The 20170-nt window shown below is 33.8% G+C and overlaps 2 protein-coding genes across 3 annotated transcripts in view; both read right to left on the bottom strand.

Annotated features, from left to right (window-relative positions):
* Positions 1–2816, bottom strand: part of LOC109109913 (C-Maf-inducing protein-like) — a 32583-nt gene extending 29767 nt beyond the window's left edge. The window contains exon 1 of the mRNA XM_019122933.2: positions 1963–2816. Within this exon, the coding sequence (XP_018978478.2) occupies positions 1963–2292 (330 nt within the window). The 5' untranslated portion in view covers positions 2293–2816. The remainder of the gene's footprint in view (positions 1–1962) is intronic.
* Positions 2817–9173: 6357 nt separating this feature from the next.
* On the bottom strand, positions 9174–19068 carry gan (gigaxonin). Of its 2 annotated transcripts, none has more exons than XM_019122934.2 (12): positions 18932–19068; positions 18633–18824; positions 17398–17512; positions 16680–17030; positions 15668–15888; positions 15438–15559; positions 14648–14760; positions 14216–14368; positions 13674–13810; positions 11302–11436; positions 11112–11221; positions 9174–9998 (listed from the first exon to the last, which is right to left on the bottom strand). In XM_019122934.2, the coding sequence occupies exons 2-12, from the start codon at positions 18821–18823 to the stop codon at positions 9817–9819; spliced, it is 1830 nt and encodes a 609-aa protein (XP_018978479.1). In that variant the 5' UTR covers position 18824; positions 18932–19068; the 3' UTR covers positions 9174–9816. The 2 variants fall into 2 exon arrangements, with proteins under 2 accessions (XP_018978479.1, XP_018978480.1); XM_019122935.2 differs by having other exon boundaries at positions 18953–19046.
* Between the last annotated feature and the right edge of the window lie 1102 nt (positions 19069–20170).

Here is a 20170-nt window from a genome sequence, read left to right as displayed (position 1 = left end):
ATCATATCAGAATGATGAAATATAGCTGTAAAATTTAAACCTTTAATTTAATCAGCCATTTGATGATGGCATCCTGTGAGGATGTCCTGAACGAAGAGACTCCACAAGACTCCTTTGGCACATCAGAGATGGGATTTACTCAGCCGAAACAGGCAGAGGGTAAAATATGACTGTCCTCTCCACATGCAAACCAAACGTCATGATTAACTGGTCACTTCCTGTGCAGTTTCATGTTTTTGCTTTTTAAAAATAACCGCCATTGAGTGGATTCCCAGAAATCTCCCAGGTGGGTGAATCCACAGTGACCGTGACACTACTTTTCCATAGATAAGCCTCTTGAGCAGCAATTAAGATGTATGCACTATGCAGTGATGTTTTTGAATATCTGAGCATCAGATGAGGCTTAAAATCTGCAGAGAAGCTAATAAACATCAGCAAGGAAAATTATTTAAACTGACAATAATTCAATTCTGACACATCTAACTGTATCTAGGTATCAGCAATTTGAAGGTTGGGGGTAACCCTGGGTTTTTAATGGTTGTTACCCCCTGTGAACATTTACTTTTACTTTTATTCATGATTCATTCTCCAATACACTGGACGCTGATCATTGGTATTTGGAAAATAATCTCATTAATTTAATGATGCATTATTAAAATGATACAGGGTGATTCCATAGTAAAGTGCTTTTTTTTGTACCTCAGGAACATATGTAAACAGTGGCTTTAACAAAGAATAGCTGACACCAGCTTTCACTGTTTGTTTTTATAGCCAACACCTTCTCCTTGACATTAGCAAACATGCACATTTAGATCAAAATGAAAATAAATGTTAGAATTTTATATGTATTCTCTCTCTTAATATTTTTAGATTTGGTTGACACTACTTTATTTAAATCACTTTAAGAGTCAGCAAGTTATGCTTCAACCAAGTCATGAACTTACTTATATTAAAATAATGTTAAATTCCTGACATATACAAATATCATCATCCTTCCATTGCGTGAACTCTCTAAGGTAAGGTCATCTCTCATTTCTTTATGATTTTGTACAGTAAACAACAGATAATTGAAAACTTGATATCTATATAGAAATATCAACATTACATTCTCTTTCTAAAACACACTCTAGTGACCTTACGTGGCTAAATGAACTGTTAAACTGTTCATTCTTATATGTATATATATAAAAATTTTGAGATTAAGCTTGAGGTGGTGCAATGCAGATTCTTTACCCTTAAATATATTCTTTTCTTAAAGATGTAAACTATTTTTTTATTTTATTTTATTTTTTTTAAATTAAAAAGACATTTCATAGAATGACCCCATCAAATGACAAATCAAAAGACATAAACCCGGAAAACGGGAAATTATGCAGAGGATGCTGTTAAGTTGTTATTAATAATAATTAACTCTACTTTTTTCATACACACCCCTAAATAAACACACCCAATAAAAACCAATTCATATTAATTCTACGATATGTTTTATTTTCTCGAGTCAAATGTTCCCTAAATTATTTAAATTTTAGTAACCACGTTGTTTTGGGGATGCTGCTGGACATTAAGACAGAATGATTTGTAAATGTGATATTGGTTCCGGATAAATGTAGCATAAATAATAATAAATACGTGTATATAAAGGCTTCATAAATAATAGCGTAAGAAAAAAAAAGAACGTATTTTTCTTTTTAAAAGATTTCTAAAAATCCCCAACATACCAAAATCAAACAACCCAAAAAAACCAATCAAACCCATTATAATCAGGATTTTAATATGACCGTACTTGTTTAATCAATGTTTTGTGCTGTTGTACTGAAGCGTACTAAAACTGTGTATATTTGTTGCGCTCCTTACTTGAACAGAACAGAATACATACTGAATACTGAGCACACTATGATACAGTTTCAAATATAGCCATTCAACAGCCACACGTCAAAGCGACCCCTACAGAGCGGTTCTTACCGTGGCAGACACCAGGCTGCTGTCCGTCAAGGTGAGGTGGTGAGGTTCCCACCTCCGTAAATATTTGGAGGTGAAAATCTTACTGAGGAAGGTCCGCGGGTGTTTGACCACGCACACCTGGATGTCCCCCTCCTGGAGCAGTTTGTATCTCATACCGCTGCTGCTGTGTAGAAGGCTCCTCTTGCTGCAGGGCCCCGCTTTGTGATTATTATTCCCCTCTGGCGGCGGCTGCTGCGTGGATATTTCCCCCAGCAGAGGCTTACTCTCTTCGGACGGATAAAACTGATTGTTGTGCAGCTCATTTCCCCCTCCGCTCCCGTTAAAATCCATGATTTCCCTCAGCGAAAACCGACGGCGTTGAATCAGTTCAGGTGGCTGTCTTTTGATTTCGAGGCCGAGTAATGGTCGTTCCGGTGTTTGGCATATAGAAGCTCACGCGATCCCCCGTGATTCGACCTCAGCAGTGCAACGCAAAAGACAAGGGTCGGTGACGGCGAGGATCAAAGCCATTAAATAAGCCCGTCGAGATGAGGAAGGTTCGATGAGGTATAATGTCTTTCCTTTGAGCGTCGCGAGCTACTCAATATGTTCGAGCCATTGCCGTCTCCGTTCCGCCTCTCTCCACTGCATATTATTCCAGTCTTCCCGCTCCGAAAACGAAACAATAACCAGGTACAAGATCCACACTGTGTTCGATTTTACTTGTTCCTCAGATGCTCGGAATCATGGTTCCCTTTTCTGTCTTTTTTTTCCTCCCTATCTCGGCGGAGGAACCGAGAGCTTCGTTAGGGCTGCGTGTGGATTGGTCCTAGCTCGTTCATGTGATACCGGAGTGACGTCAATGGGGAGGCGAACGGATGCGCGTCTCTGTTTGATAGGGAGCGCGCACTTCCCTTCTCTCGAGCAAAATGGTGAAAAGAAAGAAGGCATATGGCAAACCGTTTTCACATTTATTTCGATCTTACATTGCAAATACTTGTTTTTTTTATTACTAGTATGCAGTCAAATTATTAGCTTCATTGTATGTTAGTACTTTCTTCTTTGTTACTACTGACTATACCTGAAGTGTCAAGTTTTGAAGTCAGTTTTCGTAACAGAATACAAAAATGTATAAGTAATTGCAACTTTTCATCTCACAGTTCAGACTTTTGTCTCACAATTCAGAGTCTACATCTCATAATTCTGTTGTTGTTTTTTTCTTCTTCTCACTATTGTGAGTTTATATCTCACAATTTGGACTTTTCTTCTTAGAATTGAGAGTACCTTACAATTCTGAGTATATATCTCACAATTCTGACTTTTTTCCTCATAATTGCAAATAAAGTCTGATATGCAAAATGATATGCAAATTTTTTTTTGGGCTTCCATAGACAAGAAACTGTACTATTGTTGCTGACAAGCAAATTGCAAATTCATGCCCTTTAATTTTATGTAGATTTTCAGATATAAATAATATAAATAGTAAATATACTAATATTAAAACATACAAGTCACTATTGGATACTTCCTAGTAATTTTTTAAATACTTGTTTAATTTAAAGTTAATATTAAAATGGCTTGCCATAGTGGACGCAGAGTTGTCATACTGTCATTTTCTGTACACATTCATTCTAAAAGGCTTCTTTGTTGCTAAAGATGAGCCATCTGTCCTGTGGTTTACAAGCTTTCATAATATATAACCATGTCACCTAAATGTTTTTTTTTTTTTTTTTGTATTATAAATAGGCCTACATTAATTTTTCAGTGTGAATATTATTCAAAATCACTTTCTACAAAAGAGCTATTGAACATTTCCACCAATACTGCAAAGAAAAAAACACTGCTTACTAGATGCACATTGGCCTTTTGTGGCTAATTGCTTCTATAGTGGGGTAAGTTGTCACAATGGGAACCAGTTGTTTGTTGACCCTAATTCAAGATGGAAAATGAAAATGAAATACTAAGGTAAAAAAAAAGAAGCTTTTAATGGCGTTTCAGCAGACTTGTGTAATATGAAAAAAGACAGCATAAATAGAAAAGGAAACATACTAAAAAGTTCAAAGCATTGTTGTATATGTATAAACTGTATACATATAAAACATGTGGTAACTTGCCTTGACCTGACTAAAAACACATTCCAAACTTTTGATTTACCTTAAAGCATGTTACTTTGGTGTATTGTCTTTTTATTTTTGTACTAAACAGATAACTGAGTTTGACTCCAACATACAACCATTTATATGTTCATGAATATATGCAAAGTTAAGCTTGAAACTCCCCTCCTGTTGCAGTTCACAGCCCTCCATCCGACTTTTGTTTGGCTTAAACAGCAAAGTCTGGAAATAAATAGGCCCACATTTGGTCATTTGAGTTAGATATTTATTCAACTGGGATACTTCTTCTGACTTCTGAAGTGCACAAGATTTCTTGGGAGGCTGAAGCAAGCGGGGCCACCCACACTCTAAACAAAGCCTCAGTCACAAAAATGAACACTACCCCGCCTCTGACAACAATGTTATTGTGCTTGTAATCTTTCCTAATGCATTAGTGACAACATATTTTATCAGAATGAGCCATGGTGGTGCAGAGCAGATGACCAAAACCAACAGAGATAATGTTTGTTAATACACTTCCAGATTTCCAAGTGGTAAAATATTTCACTTAAATGCACCAGTGCTCAGATGCTAAATGACTTATGAAACAGTCTTTGTATCAGCAAGTTTAAAGGAAGTGAGATTCTTATCTGTTCTTTCGTTCTGTTATTGACTATAATGCACCAGTGGAACTCATTTGTTTTACTTAAAGAAACAGATCATGAAATGAACAGTATGTCATCAATCACCGGCATGTCAATCCAAATCTGTATGACTTTCTGTTTTAAGAATATCCTAGTCCCTCTTTTCCAAATATTTAATTTCACACTTTTTTATTTTCAATAATATAATCAGTCCAAACCTGTATGACTTTGTTTTCTAAGAATATTTTACTCCTTTATACTAAAAGTTCACACATTTATTATATTAAATAAGATTATCGGTCCAAAACTGTATGAGTTTCTTTTTTAAAACGGACTCTTTTCCATATAATAAAATTTTTATATAAAATATTAATTTATCATATTCAATAATAATTCTTCAGAATATCCTACTTACCTTTTCCATATAGGAAAATATCACGCTTTCATTATATTTGAAAATAAGTGGTCTGAACAGTCTTAAGATTATTATTATTATTATTTTTTTTAAATAAGTTTCTTTCTTAAGGATATGATAGTCACACTTTTCTATATAATAAAATTTCACACTTATTATTTATTATATTTAATAATAATTGGGCCCAAGTCTCTTTGATTTCTTTATAAGAATAATATCTTTTCTATATAAGAAAATTTCACACATTTATTATATTCAATAATATAATTGCTCCAGTTCTGTTTGACCTTCTTTCTTATAAATATCATTGTCACTCACATTGTCAATAAAATTCCATACTTCTACTATATTCTATAATATTATTGATACCTGTATGACTTTCTTTCAGAAGAGTCACTCTTTTCCATATGGTAAAATTTCATACTTTTATTATTTTCAATAATATAATCTGTCCAAACCTGTATGACTTTATTTCTGAAGAATATCCTAGTCATTCTTTTCCATATAGGAAAATATCACACTTTAATTATATTCGAAAATAAGTGGGCTGAACATTCTTCAGAAATTCATTTTCCACAGAAGACAGTCCAGTGGGTTTGTTTTGGCATGAGGGTGAATAATTAATGGTAACTTTCATATTTAGATGAACTGTTCCTTTAAAAAGTTTGTACCACAAAGTTATCTGACGTGTTTTCAGTTTCCTTGCCGTATACAGTGTCTCATTATAATGTATTAAATGATCACACAACCATTCCTGATGACATACTTGAGGGTGGGATTGACGTATCTTACACTGTGAATTCTGCAGATATACTGTATGAAGTATGTTTGGTATGGAGTCAGTGCAGACATCACCACCTCAAGGACTAATACCAGTCTGATTAATCTCAGAGGAAAGATCTAAACATTCACACACTGCCCTGCCTTTTTGCTGACGGCTTGTTTCACGCATTGGTTGCTGGGATGAAGGCATCACATCCCTGCTGGGAATACTGTGGTAATGTTGTGCTGCGTAAGCAACCAAAATGGTGAGTAAGAAAAGCAAACCACATCACTTGACTTCCCCAATCGAATGATCTGCATGCCTCCTGACCAGTCCCTTGACGAGGAAGTGAATCAGACTGTACAAAGTCATTCACAAATCGAAACAAATGGAATAGAGAAGTTTTTTGTTTATGGTGTGAGTGAACATGGTGGGTTGAAATAACTTAAAGTACATTCAAATGAGGTTTGCATGCACTCCAACTGGGAAAAATAATTTTCTTGCTCTGGTCTTTTCCCGTCATACTTTCATTACTCAGTCTGACCAATGGATTATAAAAAAAGTCTCTTGTTTGGACCATATATGCAACACTTGGTCACAAACTGCAAATAGAGTTGCATGCTGTAAACCTAAGCTGAAAGTGAAACAGCTGTCTGTGGTTGCTTGGTACTTTGATGATGGGGCCTTTACAGGAAAACCCTCTTGTATGCAAGTAACTTAACTCAAAGATGCGTAGTGGGTTCATTTAAAAAGTGTCACTTTTTCTTCAAGTGAAGTCTATTTTAGGACCATTAAGACTTTTAAATTATGACATTATTTTCATGAAAATTAAGCACATTTTCCCCAAGTTACGTCTGGTGTTCTATGTTTTTCATCTCAAAAGTTTTCAATTGCAATTCTCATTGTGGTGTAACACTCTATTGCACAGTAAAAAATCTTATAATGAAAATAATTATTTTAATTTAATCAGCACATATTAAAGGCAGTATAAATACTACCACAATGTATAAATACTTTACATTTAAATAATAACATATAAATTGCCCTAAGTAATATATATATATATTTGCATATAATAATAATAATAATAATAATTATATATATTACAGTATTTATAGTACAATAAGAATTGGGGGAGATTTAATTATCATGAGAATACTGTCATAATGCAAAAAATATTATTGATCCAGATTAAGCTTTGTTTTATTTTAAATGAAATAATACAATAAAAAAAATAATAATTTTGTAGTAAAGTTTTTAAGCATGCTCTTCAGTTTTCATGAATTTTGTCAACTGTAGCACACCAGAATTATTAATAATAATTCAATTCAAACTATTAAAATAATTTTTGTTCATTTAAATAAAATAAAATGAAAATCTAAATAAGAACTATTTCAAATATAAAATGTAAGTAATTTTAAGTTGAAGCACTAAAAAAACTAAAACTAAAAAATTAATCTGAAATAAAAAAATAAATAGTGTGTGTGTATATAATATATATATATATATATATAGATATATATATATATATATATATATATATATATATTATATATCTTTTTTTTTTTTTTGCCTGTCTGAGCAACAATAGCTATACCATCACTGTCCCAAGTCACAAGATCTCTGTTTGAATGTAAGTCCTGTCATGTGAGCAGCCCAGTTTGGGTGAATTTACCCCCATCTATATTCAGTAATCCTGTTAATCCCATGCCTGTCCTGCACTGTTTAATCATACACACACACACGAGAACCAACATATTCATAGACACAACTTTTGATGAGACACCCACTACACCACAAAAAAAAAAAAAAAAAAAAAAAAACTTTGTAAACATTCCAGAGTTATGCAACACTCAAAACTTGCTTACATAACAATGCATACGATGAGATTTTATTTAATTAATTGACGTGATAGTATTCTCATGTTAATTAAAACAATGAATCAAAAAATCTTAAATGGTCATAAAAATTTAGTTTTGAACGAAACCGTTTCGTTCAAACGAGCCTGACTTGAACTCCAAAACATCACAAACAAGGAATGAGAATTCCACCAGAACACCACTTTCCATAATATAAACATTTTTTTAATCTCAAAATTCTGGCAGAAACCAAGTGTTTTAGTGTTGTGCACAAATGGAGTCCTGACAATGTTTATAGTAAAAGAGTGTGTTGATCATTTTCATGAGCATGTATTGTGTATGAAGTCTTGGCGAGGACTACACTACATTCATGCATAGTTGATATACTCCGTGTCCTGATAGTACTTCTACGTCAATAACAACAACAAATTTTGTGGTGATATAGAAATGACAACTTCCACAAACATTGGTAAGTGCACATCTTAAATTTAGTGACCAGTGCATTGGTGCAAACACCACAAATTGGTCCTGTAATTTTTCTTGTTTGCATTCTCATACATTGAGATCCATTTTTGACAAATGTTAGTGTGTGAAAGTGTGGTATTTATTCCTGCTATTGGACTGTATTTCAATGGTGGTGAATATGAAATGTTCATCCCTTCAGTTAGAACAGACAGCAGCAGCTGAATCATGCACAGAACAAATGGGGTCACCAGATGCCAAAACCGTCCACACTGAAAGGAAAGCCAGTTCAGAGGTCATTCACAAAATACATCTCGCCACATAAGGGTGAGACCAGCAACTTGCATCTATTTCTGACATGCTGTGGTGTTTTGAGTCCCTGGATACGAGACCAACAGTAAAATGTGATCAGTTAAGACAGGCAGACCGTCACGCAGCCAGAGAAACACATGAAATATGCAAATATCTACCATTTTCAGTTTCAACTTTGACAATACAATGCATATGGATTAGTTAAAACTTGTGTTATTCTTGCTAATGTACTTCTGATCAGAAAACATAAGACTACTAAGGTTGACTGTTGAGACTAATTAAATGTTTAATGGCACTTGCTTAACAAATTTAATATTAAAACTGCTTAATTCTATAAGGTTCATTTTCAAAATAAGAGCAGGTCCACAGGTATCCAAATTCAATACAAACAATCCCACAGCTGGGCTTTTAATGGCATTTTTTTTTTACACATAAATGAAACACAGATGGAACTTAACAAAAGTAATAATATCCAAATTTGGTAAGGCAGAATGTACTTATTGGCAAAGTTCAACAAGGCTGAAATTTCTCCCAGGCATTGTTAATAAGAAGGCCATAAAAAAAAAAAGGCATCCAGTGCATTTAAAATAATATATATATATATATATATATATATATATATATATATATATATATATATATATATATAATAGATATATCTATATATACACTAAACATTTTTTATGGTGTGTGTATATTATATACACTTATTATTTTATTTAAAATGATAAATATATACACATATAATGACAAACTTAAAAGTCAAGATTAATTATCAGCAAAAGTGCAATGAGATTTTCAGTCATTTCAATAATCTAACATGTCATTTCAACTTTGACTGTACAGTAGCTAGACAGACTTGCATTAGCAACATAATTGTGCTTGATATGAACATACCACTGATTAGTTCTTGATTTGATTTGTTCCCTTACTTACTGAACCCACATTTAACTACAGTATAAAATATGCAATTTTGACCTCCTTCACAAATGCTCAAAAGCGTTAGTGTTAAATAAGCTGCATCAACAGCTAGATACAATCTATTGCAAACTATTCATATAAAGCATGAAAATAGTCAGCAGGTCGCATCTTATGTAACAGCATTTCCTGTGACTGGGAATCATGTAAAAAGGAACCAAAAAAGATGTAAATCCATCCTCTAAGAAAAGACATCAAACATAAAAAACAGGACAATTCATTCAAGCTTTCCCACATTATAACCAAACCTCTGCTGTTGCCAGTGTGATGTCACAATCCTCTGCATCCTCCTCCAAACCAGCAGACGAAGGAGGAGTGACATAAAGCCAGCGGTGAGGATCTGGGTTGTTTATGTGGATTGAACCCGGATCCGGAACTGTCCCTGATGGAGCTGCAGACGGAACAGCTTACAGTTAGCGATGCGTAGGGCGGCACAGCTCGTCTTGCTCAGATTAGAGGGCATGAGGGGTCTGGTGGGGTGCCAGGTACCCGTGCTTCTGCGGAACTCCCGCACATAGTCAAAACTGGTGCCTGCAGACGAAACATAAAGAAACATATATCATGCATTGAGTATTTTATGCTCCGCTCTACTCAAACAGCCTGAAGACACTTTTTTGTCATGTTGTATTATGTGTACATTATTCCAAAATGGCCATCTGGCTCATTTTAGCAAATCTCTTCAATTTAAACAGCTTGTATCAATAAACTGGTCACAAAAAATTTTATTAAACTTATCATTCAGTAGTATTTCCAAACCTTTTTAAGTGGCATTTTTGTAGTGAATTACTTAAATACTGCTTTTGATTCATTAATGGTTTAAATTTAAAAGTGTATTATATACAGTATATACAGTACAGTAAAAGTGCTGTATTTAAACACCCTAATTAAGATTATCATCGATTTTGATAGAGATAAATACTGGCCCGATTGTACTGAATTAAAAAGTAGTGCTATTTTAATATCATTGTATTAATTGAGCTTTTATTACTATTTTGAATTCATTTGTATTTTTTAGTAATTTTGTTGTGCATTCTTCTAATTTATAAAAAAAAATCTATAAAGTTTGTTAATTTTTGTTTCTGTTTTAGTACATGAGGTTTCCTTAGACACTATCTTAAATAAAATATTTTTCTTAATATTTTATTTTTTAAGTACGTTTTTTTTTATTGTTTCAGCTGACTATAATAAGCCTTCAAAATGTTACTTTATATTATATTATATTATATTATATTATATTATATTATATTATATAAAATAAAATAAAATAAAATAAAATTAAATAAAATTTTTATTGTTTTATATTATATCATATTCTATTCTATTATACCTTATATTATATAAAATATATCTTAAAACATATACCGTCTTAACTTTAATGTAGTTTTGTTGTTAATATAGTTAACTACTTAATAAAAATGGTAGCTTGATATTAACTATTAATTCATTAGTAGCTTGTAACATTTCAAAGTAGCTGATGCTTTGGTCCTCAAAATGTTAAAAAAGTTGCACTAGTTGTATCTTGAATGTATAAGTTATCATAGCACAAATTTTTTTGACCTTCTCATGGACAGAATTTGAAGATATACGTAAAAAGATGTTCCTAGACAGACGATAAAGTACGATTATAAGACCTTATCAGCTTACCAGTGTCAAGTTCTCCAACCACGTATATACTGGCACCAATGGGAACAGCTCCATAAACAAAAGACGATGTGGCCTGTATGCAGAGGTTCTGGTCATCTAAAAGCACCCACCTGAGAGTAAAGAAAGACATGCATGAACATACTCATCACTCAAGTATTGCTCTGTACGAGTGTTGCTTTGAAGAGCTGACCTTTTTAGCTCATCATGGAAGAACTCAGACTTGCAGATGGTCATCTGACTGGACTCTGGGTTGTCAGCGTCTCTGTTTCTCACACCACCAAATACATAGAGCTCTTGTCCAATCCCACATGCTACCGCTCCAAACCTGAGGAAAACAACTCAGCCGCGTTCTCATCAAGGAATAGTGCACAAACAGTTGACCACACAGAATACTTGTCAATTTAGACAAGAAACTCTTCATTTAATCATTTTGATATCAAACTAATACCTAGCAAACATACATAAAACATATCTATTATATTGCACCAGTTGTTTTTTTCCATTTCTATGAATATTTTATTATTTATAAATGTTCATCATAAATGTACAGCAAGTGACATAAAATAACTGAAATGATACAAATAGTTTTATATAATAAATGTCCATAAAAACAAATGTTTGGGGTCTGTAGGATTTTTAACTGTTTTGAAAGAAGTGTCTTATGATCACCTAGGCTGCATTTATTTGGTCACAAATACAATAAAAACACTAATATCATGAAATCTTATTTCAATAACTGTTTTCTATTTGAATGTTATTAAATGTAATTTATTCGTGTGATGGCAAAGCTGAATTTCCTGAAGCCATTACTCCAGTTTTCAGTGTCACATGATCCTTCAGAAATCATTCACACCTAATATGTTGATGAATAGAAAATTCAAAAGAAGTTTTTTTTTTAAATACATATATTTCTCTAACATTGTAAATGTCTCTCTCTCTCTATATATATATATTCAAAACTCTTTTATGTCGTTTTTGCCTGAAAGTTTTTTATCAGAAAGATGATTTGTCAGCTGAACAATCTAATGAACGCACTGTACTTCTCTTCCTCACATTAAATATGGCACTACCTTGACTAAAGGTGATGATACACGGGGCAACTTTTTGAGCAATGTTGCAGGGCCTAGGCAGCTAGGCGGCTCGTTAGATTGTGTAACAGAGCTATTTCTATCCTGACTTTAGATCGTGGTGTGTCCTGTGTCTCACTGGTTTTCCGTTTGATGGCAACATTGTCCAGCAACCATTGCTCAAAAAGTTTAGCTATGGACGAAATTATACTACAAACAAGACAGCTAATCTAACTAAAAATGATAATAGGCAGCTAGGCGGCTCGTTAGATTGTGTAACAGAGCTATGGACGAAATTATACTCCAAACAAGACAGGAACACTAAGAAATATTACTATTTATGTTCCTCCAGATGATGATCAATTGTTTCCAGTTCCATGCGTTAGACTGATAGGTCCCTTGACTACTATTGTTCAAAAGACACATCTGTAAGCCATCACACATCGCAGGGTGTGTCTCAGTTCTCATAGCTGTTAGAGCCTTATGAAGAGATGCTTCTTTTGTCTCAAAATTAAATCTGTTTAACTTTTGACATTTCTCTGCGTCATAGGCAGGATGTGAAAAAGCATTCTCTAAATTCACATCTACAAAGAGCGTACCGCTTTGAGCGTCCAGTATTTGTGGTTTGGATGCATGGGGCGAAGTTATGCTGAATGATGTTTCCGCTGTTCCCATTATCAAATAACAATGTAACCTCTTTCACACCTATTCAGTGAAAACCTGGTTACCTAAATGTAATAAAATTACATCACCATCTTTTAAAGTTAAAATGTTATGAAACAAATTGCAAGGGCACACTGACACATTTTTCCTATGTTATATAAAAATACAGACCCTTACACAATGTTGGTAATATAGGCCTGTCCAAACAGCTAAAAAATCATCCCAAGTAATCCATCTAACTTCAGTCCATCAGTCTTGTGAAGTGAAGAACTGCGTGTTTGTACGATGCAAATCCATCATTAAGGTGTTCTATCTTTAAACAGTGATTAATCTGTGCATATTTCTGTCCGGATTCAGACAGGACCTCTTTTCACTGGAGAAAGCAATATTATGGATAGAGGACTCAAATTTTAGCCCGAGGCAATGGTTTGACATTAAAAATGTCTTAATGGTGGATTTGTTTATTACAAACACGCAGCTTGTGCATTACCTACATTACTTGTGGATTATTGTAATATTTTTATCAGCTGTTTGGACTCTCATTCTGACGGCACCCATTCACTGCAGAGGATCCATTGGTGAGAAAGTGATGTGATGCTAAATTTCTCCAAATCTGTTCCGATGAAGAAACAAACTCATCTACATCTTGGATGGCCTGACGGTCAGTAAGTTTTCAACAAATCTTTATTTTTGGGTGAACTATTTATTTAACTTATTGATCGTGCACAGAATTATTGCCATACTATATCAACAAGCTAATAGGTGAGTGTTTGTAAATTGCTTTGAATAGAATCACCTGCTAAATGAATAAACGTCCATTTACACACTTTACCTCCTTTCCTTAAGAGGGCAGACTGTTGTCCACTGCTGAGTTTTGGGGTCATAGCTCTCTACAGAGTCATAAATCTTTCCGTAAGATCCTCCACCCATCACATACAGTCTCTTTTTCATGGTGGCACAGCAACCAAACTGAAGAATAGAGACACAAAGTGACGTGATGTGACATACAGCCAAGTATGGTGACCCATACTCAGAATTCGTGCTCTGCATTTAATCCATCCAAAGTGCACACACACAGAAGTGAACACACACACACCATGAACACACACGGAGCAGTGGGGAGCCATTTATGCTGCGGTGCCCGGGGAGCAGTTGGGTTTTCGGTGCCCTGCTCAAGGGCATCTCAGTTGTGGTATTGCCAGCCCGAGACTCGAACCCACAACCTTAGGGTTAGGAGTCAAACTCTCTAACCACTAACCCACAACTTCCCCACTCATGCTTCCCTCAAAGTTTGAGAAGCATGAGAGTATTGCAGTGATTTTGTGCAGATTTGTAAAAAAAAACAAAAAACAAAAAAAAAGAGCTAAACCTCACTTTGCGCACTGTGGTCATTTTTGGTGGTGTTCTCCAAACACTGCAATGGGGGTCAAACACCTCCATCGTGAGGAGGACCTCAGTGTCTTCGTTCTCTCCACCTAAAACATAGATCATCCCATCCAACTCTGCAATGGCGAAGTGCTGTCTGGCCTGGACAGACACAAGAAAATACAATATCACAATACTGACACTTGGTGGTTAATGTAAAAACTACACTATAAAGATCAAATTATACAGTATCTACCACTTTCAACCAATTAAAATCAATAAACAAGTTCCTTTATACCAAATTGGTTATTAGCAAATTTTACCTCTAAATATTTCTAATAAACTGTGATGGTTAATTTAGTTAATGTCATTCCAACAGTGGCATTCCCATTCAAATGTCCCGATTCACATACACATTTTGGAACACCGAAAGAGGAATACCTGCATCATCGGTGGGATTTGGGTCCAGGTGTTGGTCTCTGGGTCATATTTCTCTCCACTGCTCAAGACTGTTTTATTCTCGTTCATTCCTCCTATTGCAAACAGGTACCCCTCTGATTGGACAGACAGATTATCAGTTAATTACAGTTCAGTCATTAAACAATAATAGAACACACAGAAGCCCAGTAATCCTCAGGATGAACTATGTGCAACAAGTCAGACTCTGTAATTAATTTAAAACATTCATATGTAGTTTAATCTGTTTAAATCCATTAACAGATTCAATGAATATTTGGAAATGCTCAGGAGAGCATATGATGGATTTATATATAGCTGTGGGATGTACTAAACTTAAGACAGGATGTGGTTCTACATCTTTTCCAGACCTCATACTAAACAAATAACAGATTGAAGCAGAATCATTTTAAGCAATGGATTTTCTTTCATTTGTATTAGCCAAATGTCTGAAAATTAAGAATAAGAGTCAGAGTTTTTTAATGTTTTTTTTGGCACACCAAAATGTCATTTACTTGATTTGAAACAAAAAAATGGTAATATTGTGAAATATTATTATTTTTTTATTCAATTTTAAATATATGTTTTCTATTTTAGTTTATTTCACGCCTTAATTTATAAGTAGTGGAGATCACTAGAATTGTTTATAATTGTGGAAATGATGCATAATCAGTTCATATAATAAGTGTGAGCTGTGTGAGAATAATGTGAGCTGTATCTCTTAACATCTTTTGTTTAAACATCAGCATCAAAACAATGCTGAGACAGCACAAACCTGCTGACACAACCCCATGACCAACACGCCTCTCATTCATTGGCTTCAGTTCTATCCAGAGCTGCCTGTCTCGGTCGTAAAGCGGACACATGCATCGCGCTGCTGCCACAGGCCTACGAGAGCTGCATTGGAAACACACAGAAATTCAGGGCAATATATATAAAAAACCTAACACTGTAAAATCTAATCCTGCATCTAGTTAGTTTTATGTTATGCATGTTTATACTCACGTCCTCTCCTCACCCCCTACAGTGACGATACACTCAGAGTAGCCGCGCGGTTTAAACGCAGCGAGCAGCGCCTCCCCATGCTGCACTGCTCCTCCTAGCGACTCCATACAACAATTCCCTATCACCTCCCTCATCAGGGAGTCTCCGAGCATCTGCTCCTGGAGGTAGCTCTGGTCCAGGCCTTGAACCCACACAGCAGACATCACCTCTTTCATATGGACCTGGAAGAAAGGTATCCTATTTAAAAAGGACTGATGTAAATATCAGCTCAAATAAACATAAATAAATAAGTCAGTAAGTTTTGCTTTGAAAGAAACTTCTTTTGAACATTCTATTGTTCAAAAATGTATTTAAATCGACTTTTGCTGCTTTGTATTTACAGATACTAGTCCATATCGTGGTTTGATTTAAGTGTAATGACCTACTTTTGGTTAATTAATCTCTTGGCACGAGATCTCGTCACACCCCTAAAAATACTGTACAATATTACTGTTTTTACTGTCTTTTTGATAAAATAAATGCAGTTTTGGTAAGCATAAGAGACTTTCTGTAACATTTAAAAACATCTTACTGACCCCTAACTTTTAAGCAGTAGTATTTATTTAATTTGAATATTTACTATTATAATTTTTGTTACTATTTTGAATTATATTTTTATAATTTTAACATACATTTTTTATCACTTTTTTAAAATTATACATACATTTAGTTTTTAGTCATTTTTATTTATGTGTTTTAGTTAAGCTTTAGTCATTTTAGTACTTCAAGTAAAACAAAACTTCAACAAAATATGAGACTAGCTGAAATTAAATAATTTCACTTTTTTTAACATTGTATTTTACTTTCAGACAGATTATATTAAAAAACTAAAATTACAATTTTTTTTATAAAATTTTATATCTATATTTTAGATTAAATAACTGAATTACAAAATTAATTAAGTAATTTTTTATTTCTATGTTTTTCTATGGCTGTGCATATGGAACCCTTGCGAAAAATTTGTTTCACTCACTCTCCGAGCTTCAATGTCATGGGCGATCCAGCGGACCACAGCCTCCAGGACATGCTTTTCATTCCCTACGTTGAGCTTCTCCATGGACAGCAGGTCACACAGGCGATCGGGCGGCTGCTCCAGGAACTCCTCTGTTTTGGCCACGTCACGAAAATGAGTCTGCAGGTACTCGGTGGCCACGTGGTAGACGTGGTGCAGGCAGTAATGCAAAGAGAAGACCCAAATACCAATGCAGTTCTCTGCAGTGATGCAGCTTTCCAGGAACTGACAGCACAGGGATTTGAGATCAGTGAGGAGCAGAAGATCAGCAGCCTGGACCACATCCTGGATGGTGTCTTCACTCAAGGTAATCTGGAAACCAGGGCGCCAAAGAGAATAGTTTTGTTTGGCCTGCACTACAAACAGTCAGCTTAAAAAACATTGAAACCATGACAATGGAAACCCAATAGTTTGTGACACACATTAATAAATTATATAAAGTTTCCCCAAATTTATATTACTTTTCCATAACCTTTCCAACTGTTTGTAATAATAATAATAATTATCTGTAATTGATACTGACTTTTTAAAAATCATTTTATACAGACTGCACTCACAGAAAGAAATCTGCAATTAAATATTGTATTTTTAAATTTATTGAAAAATATTTTATAATTCCGTTAAGGTTTTCCATAACTGAGCGAAACATTTATGTAGTATTTGTTAGTAATGTAATTACCTCCCCACTGAAAATGTACTCCAAAATCTGCCTCATGGTCGTGACGGAGATTCCTTGCAACTCAATTTTGTATACAGATCCATCCTCTTTTGGTGGGTTGTAATTTAATTTGGTCCTGGAAACATGAATAACATGAGTTCGCGTTCACTGTGGAGCTAATAAATGACTGACCTAATATCTTGGAGAATTGTTATATAAAATGCACTGCAAAGGTTCTGAAAATTTGGGATTTTCAGTTTCAGCTGATTTAAGATGTGCAAGGATCTGTTTGGTGATCAGGTTTTTAGTTTAGAGTACCGCAAACCATTTCTTTATTTGCTTTTTTTTTTTTATGTTGCTTTTGCAACAGAATCTTCAACTGACTTTTCTCTAAAAGCAATCAAACCAATAAGGGCCTCTTTCATTGCAGCGATTCAATCAAGTGGACTTGGATTATGATATGTGAAGACATGCCTCACCAGCTATCATTGACACCAAAATACCAGTGTTTTCTGTTTGCTGTTGCGAGATTTGAGAACTGTGGAATCATTGAGACATCAGTGAACGTTTGTGAATAACAGTTGAGACCCCAGATAAATGAATCAGTGAATTCAATTTCAAAAGCAATTCAGTGATTTGAATTGCATCATTTTTTTTCTTTGAAAAGATTTGCTTCTAATGAATAGTCCATGAATCAAATTGTTTGTAAATCTCACAATTCATAGAAGTGTTTTTGTTAATATTTTGAATTAGATTTTACTTTTATATTTACTGTTTCCATTTTAATTTTGGTTAAAGGTTTAGTAATTTTATTGTGTGTATTATCATTTATATTATTTTATTATTATTATTATTATTTTTAATGTCTATTTTTTTTTAAGTTTGAGTTACTTATTTATTTCAGTTCATGTTTATTTTATTTTAAGTAATTACCTTTTTTAGTGCTTTAAGTTTTCGTTTAATAATTGAATATCAGAGCATCCATAAACTCACAGCCATTTTGGTTTCCTCTATTTTTTTTTTTTTTTTTTTTTTACAGTAGGTCACATGAAGGTGTGTAAATGACTTTTCTTTTTCTTTTTTTTTGGTGAACTATTTCTTTAGCTGACCCAAGCAACAGGCAAGGTGGGGCTGTTTGGCACACCCATATGACACATTGCTCAAGGGGCCGCTACATGTCTGAGCAAATATACCAGTTCTACTGATCTGATCTCGTTTCATGCAAATGTATCCCATTTTCAAGCTTATTCTCATACCTGATGTATGGACTAGCAGCAGCTAGAATGTTTTTCTGAACAGGAATCTGTTCATTATCCAAAACCAGCACTGCATCTTGAAAACAATCATCTTGTCTTAAAGACTGAAGGACCCTTAGAAGCTTTTGGGAGTGTTGAGGGTCTGACACCAGTGATCCAGCATCAGCTCCAGCTCTTTTAGGGTCTGACATGCTGTTAGAACAGACAGAGAGATGATCAGACAACACAACAACAACAAAAACATGGTTCATGCTTGTTTTATATAAACAGAACTACAGGTTTAAATCATTCAAACTCACTCCAGTGTACGTGAAATACACCTGTTCTTGAAGCTCTCTGTAACTTCAGCTTCTCATAATCAGCTGTCTGTCTCAGAGCAGCGCACAATGAAGAAAAACAATTTGGCAGATTAGTGACGCTGCGTGACGTCACAAAGAAGAGCCTTTTATTTTTCATAATAAAAGTATTTTTTGCCCCCCAAACTAAAACATGCAGGTGTACGTAGAAATGTTCAAGAAATGATCATAGAAAATATGGGAATAGAATTATTGCATAAAATAGTGTTCAATATTACAGTGAATTATTCGTTTTATAATTTATTTTAATTAGGCAATTTTAAGAAACATTTAAGAGTATAATCTATATACATAACATTCAAATAATGTTTAAATGCTGTCTTTAAATTGTTTCTTTAATTAATTAAATAATAATAATAATAATAATAATAATAATAATATATAGTATGGATTACTGATAAACATGTTATCATGCAAACAACATATATTTATAATTCATGTCTGAAATGCCACATACAGAAATTTGTTTTTAATACATTTATACATATGTTTTAATTATATTTAAAAAATGTACATTTTATACTGTCTTCTCATGCATTTGTCTTATTTGGACAACTGGCCTTTTTGGTGGAGCTGAATATGTTAGTGTCAAGACTAACATATTCTAATACTTCAAGACTAATTTTGATCTCCAATGTATTTCATTTTTCTCGTGCTCCAAACATGAACCAGCTCCACGAGTGCACACATATTTCATAATGTCTTCTTCAAATTAAATATGTGGAAATAAAGACACTGATACAGCAGAATGTCTGATCATGAAAGTGATGACACGACAGATTATTGTGATGCTCAGAAAACAATGATACAAAATTATTTGTTCAAGATAGCTGTTATTGTAACCTTTTATATATATATATATAGATATATATATATATATATATATATATATATATATATAATATATATCTATATATATATATCTATTATATATAGATATATATATATATATATATATATATATATCAAAGTGGCCCCTAATCTATTATTTTCCCCCTCTACTCATATTTTAAATGCCCATTAATCAAACAAAAATATTTTTTTTTGTAGGTATGTGTTTTATTGTTTTTTCTCCCCCTTCCCACCACCCTACACAAAAATACAACAAAAAAAAAAGAAAAAAAATCATAACCCCTGTGTGTTTTTATATTCTGTTCTGTTCTATTTTATATTATTCCATTT

The sequence above is a fragment of the Cyprinus carpio genome, chromosome A18 (assembly GCF_018340385.1).
Source record: "Cyprinus carpio isolate SPL01 chromosome A18, ASM1834038v1, whole genome shotgun sequence".
Lineage (NCBI taxonomy): Eukaryota > Metazoa > Chordata > Actinopteri > Cypriniformes > Cyprinidae > Cyprinus > Cyprinus carpio.
The sequence above is the reverse complement of the archived record's forward strand: the minus strand, read 5'-3'. Positions and strand labels throughout refer to the sequence as shown.

Excerpts from the sequence above, each read along its gene's own strand:
- gan (XM_019122934.2), bottom strand. The coding sequence starts at position 18,823 with ATGTCAGACCCTAAAAGAGCTGGAGCTGATGCTGGATCACTGGTGTCA. Across the intron at positions 11,437-13,673 it reads TGCCCTCTTAAGGAAAGGAG|GTTTGGAGCGGTAGCATGTG; the intron begins GTAAAGTGTGTA and ends TGTTTTCCTCAG. Across the intron at positions 9,999-11,111 it reads GGTTGGAGAACTTGACACTG|GCACCAGTTTTGACTATGTG; the intron begins GTAAGCTGATAA and ends TTTCGTCTGCAG.